Source organism: Aotus nancymaae, unplaced genomic scaffold, assembly GCF_030222135.1.
Source record: "Aotus nancymaae isolate 86718 unplaced genomic scaffold, 86718_ANA_hifiasm-v0.15.2.pri h1tg000029l, whole genome shotgun sequence".
In the NCBI taxonomy this organism is placed as follows: Eukaryota; Metazoa; Chordata; class Mammalia; order Primates; family Aotidae; genus Aotus; species Aotus nancymaae.
Window position 1 is genome coordinate 43548514 of NW_026988442.1, and position 15415 is coordinate 43563928.

Consider the following 15415-nt stretch of genomic DNA (forward strand, 5'->3'; position numbering starts at 1 on the left):
GAAAATAAATATTTTCTTAACACTCCAAATGAACAAAATCCTACCCATGCTAAGTAATGTATTTGCAGTTTATTATCAGGACTAGATAAACATTTTAATGTGAATATTAATTTCCCTATAATTTCTCACAAATGCTACATTTTGGTGATTAGGATGAGAACTCCAGAAATACATCTACACACAGAAAGGAGCTATTAACCTCCTGCAGAGAAAAATTTGTACATTTGAGTAAGAAAGTCTGTTAAAATATCTCATTGTATATGCTGATAGATTTTTTTTTTTCTTTTTTTTTTTTTTGCTAAAAGATGACTAAATGAAGTGTTAATATGTATCTTATTTCTTTGGTTTCAGTTTTTCTGATGGCTAAGTTCCTTTTCAGCAATATATTTTAGGTTCAAGAACAATTTAATAGATAACAGCCACAAGTTTCCTAAATAATAATGTTGAGAAAGAGAGTATTTATTCCCCCAAGTTAGTTGTTTTTATTTGCAGTGAGAAGTGGTACACAGCTTCAGAAAAGGGGAGGGATAGATGTTGTCAGTTTCTGAAAAGGGGTGGTGTTTCTGGTGGATGAGAGGTAAACCTGCCTAGCACATGCACTGCCCATGGCCTCATGACAGCCTAGGCTAGACAGCTGGAATGATCTGGAGAATGGTGAAAGAAAGAAACTTAAAAAATATAAAGAAGATATCCGAGGGGTCAAGGACATAGGTCTTCCCATACTCAGAACTGGAAGGTAGTCAGTCATATGTTGATGGCCTCTCCTCCTCCACAGACTCCCACCTTGGCGTCCATTGTTCTGCATTTGCTTTTTAGGTCTTTGACCTTAAGTCTCCTGCTATCATGCACCTTGTTCTCACCAGCTGACACAAGCTATTCTGCACACCTTCTGGAGAAGACATCCTGACCTCTGTTACCTAACTGGAAGAAATTACTTCACTGCTGTGAAGTTTCAGGCTAGGTGGGAGGGAGTCTCTGGAGGTGTCCCAGAAGCCAGTTTGGTGGCAGGAAATCAGATTGAGGAGTGGTTTAATGCCTGGTCATAATGAGACTTGGCAAGAGTCTGAATGTGCAAGAGCAAGGAAGAGGAAGGGCTTGAGGCAAATGCACGGTGTTGAACCTGGGTGACTAAGAGGATGGCAGTGCCATTAACAGAAAATGGGAACAAATTGGAGTAACTCAGTTAACACATTACTGCCTTCTCTAGAAGACTAGATGAGCGTATATAGTAGGCAGGTACCACCTTGATATTTGTTTTGGTCTAATTTCACTTAGATACAAAATGGTAGAGAAAGATGTATAAATAGATTCCTCTAGATGGCACTAAAACAGGTGATGCAGGTCTCCTCATCACTCAATCTCTCTCTTTAACCATTTACTTCAGGTGATTCTTTCTAAAGCACAGTCTTCAGCATTGCCTCTTAACCTTTAAGACTCTATTTACACATGACTGAAAACCTAACCCAACCTGGTTTAACCTTTAGAGAGAAAGAATCAGCTCACATAACTAAATACTCCAAAGGTGCTTTGGCTTCAGGCAAAGCTAGATCTTCAGTGATATGTCTAAGATAGATAATAGTTTCTCTCTCTTCCTTTCTCAGCTCTACTGTTTCACTGTTGGCTTCATTTTTCAGGAAGCTTCTCTTTTTGAAGTTCTCAGCATAATTGCCAACAGCCCCCGGCACTAAGTACTTTCAGGTTAAGCTAGAGGAGAATGGGAGTCTCTTTCCCAGGAGTCTAGGGGAGGAGAAGGGGAGGGTAGAGCCTGAACCAATCACTTCTCATGCTTGTCATGTACTCAGTATATTCAGAAAGCAACCCTGTTCTCTCCTGTCTCCATGCTTCTGTTTATACTGTTCTCCGAGTAAGAAATGCTCTTTTCTCTAATCTACAAATCCCCAAATCCTACCTTAGCCACCTCATCCATGAATCTTGCCTTGGTAACACCTGCCACACATTTCTTTTTCCTTTGACTTTCCATACTCTTTATTCAAACCTGCCAAATAGCACTTACTACATTCTTTTTTACATCAGGGCGTGGTACAGGCATCTTCTATAAAATTTAAACTTTTTGAAGGAGAAGTCTGTCATTGGCTAGTCTTTGTGTCCCCAACATCACTTGGCATTGGTTTCTGTGTTGTAGATGCCCAATAAGCCTCTGTTGAATTAACGAATAAATGAATTAACACATTAAGCTAAATTATATTTCAACCAAGATACTCATTCATGCATCTCTAGGGGTAGTATTTAGCCTGGAGAAAAATCTCATCAGAGGCCCTATTTCCTCATATCATTTGTATCCGTGTGGCATCATGCAAAAGTGAACATGTCAGGTATGAGAGAGAGAGAGAGAGAAAGAGATCAAGACCACAATCTAAGCCAGAAGGAAGGTAAAGGAAATAGACTGTTGCCAAGGCAGCAATTGGCAGAAGTATGTGGGTTTAGAAAGCATTGGAGCCTTAGGTGGTTTTTGGATGAACTAGTAGGACAACTGTGCTCCCTTTCTCTTTCTCCCTCCCTGGTTGCACTCTGAATCTGGGTCCAATGCTTGCAAGAGCTTAGGGCCCAGAGCAACCAACCTGATTAACTCTGCCCTAATAATAGTTCTGCCCAACCTAACCTGCAAGCTCCCTTACCTGGTTACCATGTGACCTATCAAACATTTCTGTTTGTTTGACATATGAGATGTAAACTTGAACACTAGCTGATCCTGCTCCAATCTGGCCACAGTCTACACTGTTCCATCTTTCTGTTTATTTACAGAGCTTCCATCCGGCAACGCTCCAAGTCTCAGCTTTCTTACCTTGTGCATGAACCTCCATTAGCTGTTGTAGACAATAAGTCGACTTATGAAGAAGACAGAAAGGTCAGGCATCAAGTGCTTAAGTGGGGAATGGAAGAAGTCTCTCCTGGGGACTGTTGTGTAACCTTTCAGCCTGAGAATATGAGTTTTCTAGATATATGTCTGCCAGTGTTTCAAGTCAGACTAAAAGACAGAACATTAAGACCTATTGAAAACTCTAAATTTTACACAATATTTTTAATGCAGATTAACTAATTGATTACTTTTAATAATGCAAGATAATGAAAACTGGACTTCTAAGGGTTAATTAAGAGTCTAAGACAAACTAGTCTAACACACTGAATGTGTGAATTATATCTACTTAGCAGATTATTTTCTCATATGTAGAAATCCTTTTATAAAAGTTGTCAAGAATACCTAAAAACTTTTTTCTCAAATTTTAAAATCTCTTTCTTAAATTACAATAATTTTGGTATTCAGCAAATACCTTGATCAATAAAGGTATTTGAATAGGCTAGCCCTTATTACAAGTTATCAAAATATTTGAATTAATGGAGGCCAATTAGGTTTCATGGACATTTGTTGATTTCATAGTTTCATAATGGTTTTAATAACATAATTCAAAATAGCATAAAAATTAAAGTGCTAGGAGGGGAAGCAGCATGTATAGCAATGTGCAATTTCTCCATAAGGATGCGGGTGTCCTGCTATTGTGGGTATTGTCTAATTTTCTCATAAAGAGACCACCCATTCTTCTCCAAGCCTTTCCTCATTACCGCCCATTACATGCCAGCCCTGATACTCTCACGTTCATTCCCCTATCACCCTTCATTAGAGAATTTTCATGGCAATTTTTTTATTAAGCCTTATTCGAAGTCATGTTGACTTATCCCCTTTCTAAATTATAAGCATCTTAAAGTTAGTGATACATCTTATTTGTGTTTGAATCAACTTGGTCACCTAACCCGGTATCTTGCACTTAGTAAGGCATCAGGAGATTTTAAAAACTAGAATGAAAAATTGAATTTCTACAATAAAATACAACCCAAACTGCAAGATTTATCAAAGCAAATAAGTCGGAGAATTTTTTAATTACAAGCACATCCATTATGCGTGATGTAATTTCAAACTGTCTTAAATAAAATTCCAACATTTAATTACAAGCACATCCATTATGCGTGATGTAATTTCAAACTGTCTTAAATAAAATTCCAACATATAATTACGACCTAGTGAATCCACTAGGTCATAATTATAAACATTGGTTCACAATGGACAAATTTGGAAAAAAGTAGAGTACTCTTTATGACCTTAAGAAATGACAAAAGGAGTGATTGGGTTCTTTTTTGTTTTTAATGTATTAATAGTGAATAAAGAGAGGTCTCAATTTCTAATAGACAGTTTAAATAAATTCCATAGAAGATTCTTTTTCAGGAGCAGCAGGATGAGTCACACTGAGTGAAAACACATTTAGCAAGCATAGTTTCTTACTGCACCCTGCCATTGCAGACTCAACTGCTCTTCTAGTTCCAGAAATAGCTGTTTCGTTAAGTCCACGCTGCTGCCACAAATAACTATAACAGATATTATATAAGAACAGGAGTTTACTAGAGCTTCAAGGGAGAAAGAACCAAACGCTACATTGACATTTCTACTGAACCATAACAATACCGATCATTTTAATTTTTACATTTTAATTTTTTCTAGTTTCTGGTAAATGTTTGGCAATGAAGGTAAAAGTAAGAAAGGATGGAAACAAAGGAGGGAGGAATGGAGGGAAGGAAAATCTGACTTTTTTTTATTGTTGTTGTTCAAGCTGGTAGGGGGCCTAGCATAGGTGCAGGGGACCATCACATTCCCTGGACCTCTGGAGATAAGATTCCTATAGAGCCCTCTTGATGTAGGAACAACTCAGGAGGGAGCCATTTAAGTAAAAGAAAATCTAAATCAAATATAGGAGCTTGTTTTACAGAGATTAAAATGTTTCATATTGTGTTCTACTAGTCAGCATTATACATGTAGAATAGAAAAATTAAGCCCGATTAAATGTAGACCAGCATACATTTTTTAAAAGATGTGACTTTATATTCTCTCTAGTTAAGGAAGATAGAACATGAGGAAAAAAAAATTACAGGGGAGCCAATGTGATTATACTAAAGCTCCAAAGGGAAACAGTCTCATATTAATACCACTAGTTTGTATGATAATTTTATTAGTCCTTTATATTAAAAAAATTATTGATTTTTGAAAAGAAAACAATGGAAAGGGGTTAATAAAATTTGACTTATGATTTTTTATTTTTGAGATGGAGTTTCACTCTTGTTGCCCAGGCTGGAGTGCAATGGCCCAATCTCAGCTCACCACAACCTCCACCTCCTGGGTTCACGCAATTCTCCTGCCTCAGCCTCCCAAGTAGCTGGGAGTACCAGCATGCGCCACCACACCTGGCTAATTTTGTATTTTTAGTAGGGATGGAGTTTCTCCATGTTGGTCAGGCTGGACTTGAACTCCCTATCTCAGGTGATCCGCCCACCTTGGCCTCCCAAAGTTCTGGGATTACAGGCGTGAGCCACTGCACCCGGCCAATTTATGAAATTTCTAATCTCGAGTAACATTGCATGGGTAAAATGTTGCTGAGTTTTGGTATTTTAAAATATTTTAATAGTTAACTAAATTCCATAAGCCCAAGTGTTGGTGAAGTCCTTTTTTTTTTCTCATATTGATGGAAAAGGCCTAACCTTACCTTCTGTAGATTGGGAAATCTCTTATGAGGCTAAAGGTCGATTTACACAAAGAAGTTACCTCCACCTTGTGGTGTTCTGAAGTATTGACTCTGAAACTTAGAATTGTTTCCTGAGAAGTCTGTGTTTTCACCCAAGGTCTCATGGTTAGTTGTTGACAGAGATAAGACTACACTCATTTCTCCCTGCTCCCCAAATGGTACTCTTAGCTCCTGTAAATGGGGTCAGATGTTAGTTACAAGGTTGACAACATTAAGTTTAGGATTAGGGAAATCCACAGGCTAACATGGGTTTTCCTAATATTTCACCTGAAATATTTAGGCATCTCTTTCAGTGAAACTAAAAAACCAGGCAGAAATGTATGAGATCAAGTCAGAATCAAATATTAGACATCTATAACTACATCACAGATAACAAATAGGATAGGATTTAGACATTGGTTAAGGTAAGACAGAGATGGGACCCATAAAAATGGCTATTAGTATTAGTTCGTTTGAAAAATCTCTGCTCCTTTGTCATAGTTACCACTTTTTATCATCAAATCTTAAAGTTATTATTAGGACAGGAGACCTCTATTGAATGGAATGCAGAAGCCAGTGTAACAATCTATAGAAAGCAGGACCTAAGATTTAAGTCAGAGGTTATTTTTTCCTCTGGCCTACACAGAAGATGTAAGAAAGGAAACTGAGAAAAGCCCAGTGTCTAGCATTGAACTATGAATGCATCATAGTAGATGAGCAATTTTAAGTAAATGTCTTGTTGCATGTATGCACCATGGACATAAAAATTTCATTCATTCTTTTATCCCATAAACATTGGTTGCACACTATGAAGTGCCATGTAATGTACTGGGGATGCAAAGATGAACAAGAGCTACTGTTACTCTCCCTACTATGGAGTTACTGACAGGTATTTCTTTACATATGATTTTTTTAAAGTGCTATGCGACCTGCCAGTGCTACAATAAAGTTACAGGGAAACACATACAAATTTTATGATTTTGCCTCTCTATGAGTTACAATTTGCAGTTAATTTATTAATCTTCTCTTTATATTTAGTTTTACAAAATCAGAGGGAAAATATTTCTTTACAGAATGCCTTTAGTTATTTTTTTATTGTTTTCTTTTATTCTTCTCCTGTTCTTTTAGTGGAAAAATCAAATAAAATGCAAGCACAGTCTGATATTTAGGGACAGATTTTCTAGTTTTTGCATCATTCAAGCTTGACAGCTGCATTTTGGGGGGGTATTAGAGTCGAACTTTTAGTGTAGAGGAACCAAATAAAATTATTCCGATTAATTAATTTGTATTTCTTGTTAGTTTCTTTTGGAATGAAAACCACAAGAATTACTTTACGTTGCTTTTAGAAGTCCTAAGTGGTGTTGTTTAGGATTAAGGATACCTTCAGGTATCAGAAGGTTGGGAAAATTTCTATGATGTCAGGCTGTGGGTAGACCATCCTGTGGGGCAGTGGTTCCAGGAAATGCTGGTGTTCAGTGTCACAAGAAAGCTGGCAGAATTTAATGAGTGCTAACAGTCTTCATAAGTTCCCAAGCGTACCCTTTGATGGTACATACAGAGAAGCTGACACATCTAAAACCTACATTATAGATCCTAGCCATTTAGTGATGGGAGGATCCTTGGAGATCGTATACTCCTGGGGTTCTCACAAACTGAACTTTGGTTACCAGAATTACCTGAGGAGTATTTTTCAAGACAGAGATTCAGAGTTAGGCCTACTAAATTGGAATTCTGGTGACATGATCCAGGAATCTGGTTTTTCAGTCATCATCTCACATGAGTCTGAGAGCATCCAAATCTGGATGCCAACCACTGTCTGGAACAGTGAAGGGTTGGAATATTTTGCTCTATTGCTAGCTATTCAGTTAGTCTGACACAATTTCATGATGCTGGCAGAATACATGAGCATCCTGAATCACAGTGTTCATATTCTTTCTTTTGGAGACACAGTCTTGCTCTGTCACACGAGCACCCTGAAAGGACTTTATTACTCATTGCAATAGCAGTAGCCAGTGTTCAGCACTTGCACTGGCTCCTCAACCCAACCCCCAGTTCCCACAAGGCAGTGCAAAGAGGGCCAGATGATACCAACTAAAGAAGTGAGTGTTTTAAACGAGAGGAATCCCAGGCTTGAGAAGCCCAACTCTTTCATAATGGGCAGATGGGGGCAGTAAGGTTTGCACTTCACTTGGGATGAAGACACCTTCTTTGTCCTCCAAAACCGTTTGCTATACAAACACCCTTGAAAACATAATCTGAATGAAGGCAGTCAATGCCTCTGTTCACAAGATGTGCAGAAACATGGAAGACCCAGAGAGATTGTCTCCCCAGGATAACTTGGTCCAAGTCTCTCATTTTAAGGATGAAATGACTGAGGTCCAGAGAGCTAGAGCAGTTGGTGATATACTTTACTGGTAGCCACATGGGGCTTATCCAAGAACTCCATTATTTCTATGCCTATTATACTCACGATTTCCCAGGCACCCTTCTTCCTTTATGGCATAGGTTGCCTAGAGCTAGTAAGCCGTCACAGGTAAAATAATTGAACAGCAGGACCTGGTGCATGAGTGAGCAGTGATGACAAAGCACAAATGGTGAGAGCAGGCCAAGAGAGAACCTGAAGTGGAGGCAGTACCAAATTCATCACCAGCCCAAGTTGCCTTCCTCCTTTTATTTGACTTACAACTGTAATGAAATGGGTATGACACCAGGCTTTCATTTAAATTGAATGTAGTCTTTGACTTTGTAAACAAAGGGAAAGCTTTTGAAGATCCTTGCTGTTGTCTATCCCTGCTGTTCAGCTCCCTAAAGAGTAAATTACTATGTCAATGAAAGAGAGCACTAATTAAGCTTTATAGTCAATTTTGCTATAGTCAATAAGCTATAGTAAATGTTAATAGAAAATGTTTTAAAAATCAATATAAATCTATAGAAGCTACCTAAAATCCTTTCTCAAATGAAGTGGGTAATAAATTTAACAAATTAGTAAATAAATTACCCTTAAGATCAAGCATGAGTAATATCCACAGCAAGGAAAAATGATGGCCCAAAAACATGATGGAGTTCCATATATAATATTTGCCTTCGAGAGGATAAAATTCACTAGCTCTGACTTTAATGGCAACTAAAGAGATCAGAGTAGGGAAATGCTGATGAATGTTCACTCATTTTAAACAAGATGAATTCTTCTTGTTTAAAACGCTCACTTCATTAGTTGGTATCATCTGGCCCTCTTTGCACTGCCTTGTGGGAACTGGGGGTTGGGTTGGGGAGCCAGTGCAAATGAATGCTCTAGGCAACCTATGCCAGCCTGGTGTCACACTCTGTGAGAAGATAATGTGCAATTTAGAGGGCCGAGCGTGGTGGCTCAAGCCTGTAATCCCAGCACTTTGGGAGGCCGAGGCGGGTGGATCATGAGGTCAAGAGATTGAGACCATCCTGGTCAACATGGTGAAACCCCGTCTCTACTAATACAAAAAATTAGCTGGGCATGGTGGCGCATGCCTGTAATCCTAGCTATTCAGGAGGCTGAGGCAGGAGAATTGCCTGAACCCAGGAGGCGGAGGTTGCGGTGAGCCGAGATTGTGCCATTGCACTCCAGCCTGGGTGACAAGAGCGAAACTCCGTATCAAAAAAAAAAAAATGTGCAATTTAGAAAGCCAAATGGAGTACTACTTACTACCTCTGGGTACTAACACAGGAAAACCTTACTGAAAACATGTCAATGATAACTGTTAACACCACTTAATACATTTAAAAAATTATTTTGTCTTATTTCAGCTATCCTGGCCTGCCTTAGAGCTTTAGCCAGTTACTACATTATAGAACCTTGACATTTTTTAAAAAACATTGAAATTTTCACAAGTCTTCACAGGTATAAATACAACCATAGCAAAGGTTTTCTTTTTTATGGGAGTTTTCTCCAAGATCCAACATATTTATTACTCTCTGAGAGTTAATACACATGTGATCATGAAATGAGAACTATAAACTCACCTTCAGATGAGTATTTCCTCAGTTCAGTTTTCATTCAAGCTACCGCAGTGGTTTCATTCAAAGTTGCACCTTGAAAAATAACAAACCACCACATCCCATAGACCTTTGAGTTCACTCAGAACCAATCAAACTATGACTCTTAAATCTGTGAATGCCAAAGGATCTGCTGTATAATAAAAGAGTACATGCAAAATGTCTTGAGTACATTTGGATGATTAATATAACCTTCTCTCTGCTCAAGGACAAGGACATTCCTGTGCAGGAAGAAGTTGAACCTGCCCCAGTTAGGAGGATTCTGAAATTCAATGCTCCAGAATGGCCCTACATGGTGGCAGGGTCTGTGGGTGCAGCTGTGAATGGGACAGTCACACCCTTCTATGCCTTTTTATTCAGCCAGATTCTTGGGGTAAGTACACAGCTGGACTAGCTTACTTCTTCTCATGCTTTTTATTTTCTTATTTTGATAAGTCAGCTCTTGTTTCAAAGTATTTAGCTCTTTTCTGTTAGCTCATTTTTCTCATCTCTAAATAATGAAAAATTCCCCCAGTCTCCATCACACAGAAGGTAAGAAGGCAAAGTTGTACACTCTCATTCGGGTTGCCAGGGCACTCAGAATCATCGCACCCTAAAAAAAAATGGTACTGTCACTGAAAATTTTGTGTTAGAAGAGGGTAATTTATCTAGTTATGCACATCAAACCGAATCAAAATGCAAAGTGGATTCACTGAATAATGCAAAAGGATTTTAGGGAAATTTTGATCTTGAACAGCAGAGGTACAAAGTTTAACTTACATAGCAGGTGTTAGTGTTTGATGTATAGTTCTCTATTGAGTGTACCATTGAAATAGGAATGTGGATAAGAAGCGAAAAAGAAAGAGGGAAGTAAATGAAGCATGAATGAAAAATAAGCTTATTGCAATTTTTCACTTCCTAGAATTTCTTATATTCTCTATCTGACTTTATTGTTAGAGTCATAACTATGAACATTTATTAGGTAATATCTAAGCACTTTATGTGTAATAGTTCATTTAAGGTTACTAATAACCATCTAAGGTAGGTATTCTTGTTATTCCTATATTACAAAGGAGCAAACCAAGGCACCGAGAACTTAGGATAGCAAGTGGTGGAGTTTGGATTCAAATTCAGCCAGTGTAACTATAGAGCCAAGTTCTGGTAAAATCTTCCATTGCAAGATCAGTTATTAAAATTTGATCATGGAAACAGTACTGAAACATGGCTGACTAGATGTAGATAGTATGTGTCTCTCCATGAAGAGGAATCAGAATAGTAAGTAGATTTACATTTAATTGGCTCACAGTTCCACAGGACTGAGGAAGTCTCAGGAAACTCACAATCATGGCAGAAGGTAAATGGAAAGCAAGGCAAGTCTTCACATGGCCAAAGCAGGAGGAAGAGAGGGCGAAGGGGGAAGACTGCAAACTTTTAAACAACCAGGTCTAAAATAGATCATCTGGGCTAGAATATTAGGATTCACCAAAGAAGTGATGGAAATCACCAAGAATAAGAAAGGAGAGGATTCAAAGCAGGATACCTAGTTAGGGACTGCTTGAGAGCCACAAGAGTCTTTTGTATATGGGCAAACAATAATAGAGAAACCCCCAGGGCTCCAAAATGGGCTTTTACAATCTTGGCCATGGGATAAATCCTTGAACCACTAGAGTCTTGTGCCTGACATGAAGAGCTGCCTAAAGATTGCACAGAGATGTTGCTCCAGAAGGGAAAAACCACACAGAATCACACAGGCATCTGATCCTGGAGCAGCCTCAGCCAGGCATCATTTTGAGAGCCTAGATACCAAGGATAGACAGACATGTGCTGCCTCTGCACTGCTTTAGGGAGGGAGAGAGGAGACTAGATACTCCCATCAGCCTTGGGAGGGTCCCTGCCACCTTCTTGTGGGCTACTGTTGAGACTGAGTCTTGAACAGACTCAGAGTAGAATTATACAAAGATCACACTACTGTATGAACCCAAAATCAAAGCCGAAGCATCTTAATCAACAACATACATATATTCAGGAAAAAATGGTCTCCTGCAAAAGCAAATTCAAAAAATTGGAACAAGCAACTGATGGGGCATTGCTATAAACACACCTGAAAATGTGCAAGTGACTTTAGAACTGGGTAACAGGCAGACATTGGAACAGTTTGGAGGGATCAGAAGAAGAGAGAATGATGAGGGAAAGCTTGGAACTTCCCAGAAACTTGTTGAACTGTTTTGATCAAAATGCTCATGGTGATATGGACAATGAAGTCCAGGCTGAGGAGGTCTCAGATGGAGATGAGGAACTTACTGGGAATTGGAGTAAAGGTCACTCTTGCTATGCTTTATTAAAGAGACTGGCAGCATTGTGCCCCTGCTCTAGAAATCTGTGGAGCTTTGAACTTGAGAGAGATGATATCTGGTGGAAGAAATTTCTAAGCAGCAAAGCATTCAAGATGTGGCCTGTCTGCTTCTAAAAGCCTATCTCATTTGCATAAACAAAGAAATTACCTGAAACTAGAATTTATATTTAAAAGGAAAGCAGATTATAAAAGTTGAGAAAAATTCACAGCCTAACCATGCGGTATAAAAGAAAAACCCATTTTCTAGGGAGGAATTCAAGGCTGCAGTAATTTGCTTAAGAAGATCCAAAGGTTAATAGTCAAGACAGTGGGGAAAATGCCTCCAGGGCATTTCAGAAACCTTCACAGCAGCCCCTCCTATCACATGCCTGGAGGCCTAGGAGATGAGAAATGGTTTTGTGGGCCAGGCCTAGGGCCCCACTGCTCTATGCAGCCTCAGTTCATGGTGCCTTGCATCCCAGCCACTCCAACACCCAGCCATGGCTAAAAGGGGCCAAGGTACAGCTCGGACCACCACTTTAGAGTGTGTAAGCCCCAAGCTTTGGCAGTTTCCACATGATATTGGGCCTGCTGATGCACAGAAGGCAAGATTTGAAGTTTGAGAGCCTCTGCCTAGATTTCAGAGGTTGTATGGAAATGCCTGAATGTCCAGGTAGAAGTCTACTGCACGGGCAGAGTTCTCATAGAGAGCCTCTACTAGGGTAGTACAGAGGGGAAATATGGGGTTGGAGGGGAAGTTCAGAGGGGAAATGTGGGGTTGGAGCCCTCACACACAGTCCACACTGGAGGACTGCCTAGTGGAGCTGTGAGAAGAGGGCCATCATCCTCCAGACTCCAGAATGGTAGATCCACTGAGATTTTGCACCCTGCACCTGGAAAAGCCACAGGCACTCAACTTCAGCCCCTGAAAGCAGCTCTGGGGTCTGTACCCTGCAGAGGCACAGAGGCAGAGCTGCCCAAGGCCTTGAGAGCCCACCCCTTGTATCAGTGTGGCCTTGATGTGAGACATGGAGTCAAAAGAGATTATTTTGGAGCTTTAAGGTTTAATGACTGCCCTGCCGGGTTTTGGACATGTGTGAGTCCTGGATCACCTTTGTTTTGGCCAATTTCTCCCTTTTGTAACAGAAGAATTTACCCAATGCCTGTACCCCCATTGTACCTTGGGTACACCTTACCCATAAAGACATAAAACTAACTTATTTTTAATTTTACAGGCTCGTAGGTGAAAGGGACTTGCCTTGTCTCAGATGAGACATGAGACTTAGACTTTTGAGTTAATGCTTAAATTAGTTAAGACAGGGGACTCTTGAGAAGGCATGATTGTGTTTTGAAATGTAAGAAGGACATGTGCGTTTAGAGACATCAGGGGTAGAATGATATGGTTTGGCTCTGTGTCTCCACACAAATCTCATGTTGAATTGTAATCTCCACATGTTGAAGAAGGGACCTGGTGGGGGGTGATTAGATCATGGGGGAAGATTTGCCCCTTGCTGTTCTCATGATAGTGAATGAGTTCTCACAAGATCTGCTAAAAGTGTATAGCACTTCCCTTTTCATGTTTTCTTCCTCCTGCTTTGGCCATATGAAGATGTGCCTTGCTTCCTCTTTTCCTTCTACCATGATTGTAAGTTTTCTGAGTTCTCCCCAGCCACATGGAACTGTGAGTCATAAACCTCTTTTCTTCAGAAATGACCCAGTCTCTGGTATAGCAGTGTGAGAATGGTTTAATACAGATACCAATCAAAAAAAATTTCTTGAAATGCCAAGTAAATAATTTAAAATATTGATTTTTAAAGATACTCAATAAGATGCAAGAAAAATCTGAAAACCAATAGAAATAAATTAGAAAATCAATTCAGGACATGAATGAGTAATTTACCAAGGAGATAAATATATTTTTAAAAATATAAGCAGAAATTCTGGAACTAAAAAATTTATTGAAGGAAATACAAAATACACTTTAAAGCTTAAATCATATACTAGACCAAGTAGAGGTAAAAATTTCAGAACTTTAACACGTCTTTTGAAATAATACAGACAGACAAAATATGGGAAAAAAATAAAGAGAATAATCAAAGCTTTTGAGAAGTCTTGGACTAAATAAAGTGACTGAATTTGGACTAAATAAAGTGACTGAACTTATGAATTATCAGTATTCCTGAAAGGGAAAAGCAATCAAAAATTTAGAAAACGTATTTAAGGAAATTATCAATAAGAACTTCCCAAGTCTATGAAGAGTGTTAGACATCCAGTTCAGGAAGTCCAGTGATCTCCAGGCAAACACATTGCAAAAAGGAATTCACCATTACATATTATGTTCAGAATGTCTAAAATAAAAGTAAAAGAAAGAATTTTTAAATTAGGAAGAGTAAAGCATCTACTCACCTAAATAGCAGTCTTTTCAACAGAAACCTTACAGGCCAGAAGAGAATGAGATGGAATTTTCAAAGTGCTGAAAGGAAAAAAAAAACTGTCAGCTAAGAATTTTGTATTCTGCCAGAATAAGCTTCATAAGTGAGGGAGAAATAAAGCTCTTCCCCAACAAGCAAACACTAAGAGAAATTGTCACCGCTAGACTGGACCTACAAGAAATGCTCAAAGAGGTCTTAAACATAGAAACTAAAGGTCATTATTCACCATCACAATAACACATGGAAATATAAAATTCACAGTTTATATAAAATAATCACACAAAGAGGAAGAGAAAAAAATGGCATAACAGAAATTAATCAAACCACAAAGACAAAAAAAAAGAGAGAGAAAAAGAGGGAAACAATTTATGAAACAACTTGAAAATAATCAGTAATATGACAGGAACAAAGCCTAACATATCAATATTAACCTTGAATTTGTGAATCCCAAATATCTGAGACAGGTCTCAGTTAATTTAGGAAGTTTATTTTGCCAAGGTTGGGGATGTGCACCCATGACAGCCTCTGGAGGTTCTGATGACATGTGCCCAAGGCAGTCACAGCACAGTTTGGTTGTATACATTTTAGGGAGACATGAAACATCAATCAATATATATAAGATGAACATTGGTTTGGTCTGGAAAGGCAAGGTGGGACAACTCAAAGCAGGAAGGGGGCTTCCAGGTCATAGGTAGATAAAAGACAAATGGTTGCATTCTTTTGAGTTTCTGATTAGCCTCTCCAAAGGAAGCAATCAGATATCCATTTATCTCAGTGAGTAGAGGGGTGACTTTGAATAGAATGTGAGGCAGGTTTGCCCTAAGCAGTTCCCCTCTTGACTTTTCCCTTTAGCTTAGTAATTTGGAAGAACCAAGATATTTTTCTTTCACAAATGTAAATGGATTAAATGGTCCACTTTTAAATACCGATTGGTGGAATGAATAAAATAATATAATCCAACTAAATTCTGACTACAAGAAACTCACCTTACTCATAAAGACATATATAGACTTGAGAGTAGTGAGGCATAAAAAGATATTCCATGCAAATGGAAACCAAAGCTGAGCAAAAATAGCCAT

At 38.8% G+C, this 15415-nt stretch overlaps 1 protein-coding gene and 1 long non-coding RNA gene across 4 annotated transcripts in view; one reads left to right on the forward strand and one right to left on the reverse strand.

The window, feature by feature from the left end:
- Positions 1–15415, forward strand: part of ABCB11 (ATP binding cassette subfamily B member 11) — a 124641-nt gene that overhangs the window by 68517 nt on the left and 40709 nt on the right. For all 3 annotated transcript variants that reach the window (XR_010344588.1, XM_021672504.2, XM_064382637.1), the window contains 2 exons: positions 2764–2866; positions 9802–9966. Coding sequence is in view for 2 of the 3 variants with exons in the window: in XM_021672504.2 (XP_021528179.2) it covers positions 2764–2866; positions 9802–9966 (268 nt within the window). In the remaining variant the exon portion in view is untranslated. The remainder of the gene's footprint in view (positions 1–2763; positions 2867–9801; positions 9967–15415) is intronic.
- Positions 1–15415, reverse strand: part of LOC135276984 (uncharacterized) — a 41815-nt gene that overhangs the window by 20416 nt on the left and 5984 nt on the right. The window contains exons 2-3 of the long non-coding RNA XR_010344589.1: positions 14311–14377; positions 9561–9629 (exon numbers count right to left, since the gene is read on the reverse strand). This is a non-coding gene — a long non-coding RNA (uncharacterized LOC135276984). The remainder of the gene's footprint in view (positions 1–9560; positions 9630–14310; positions 14378–15415) is intronic.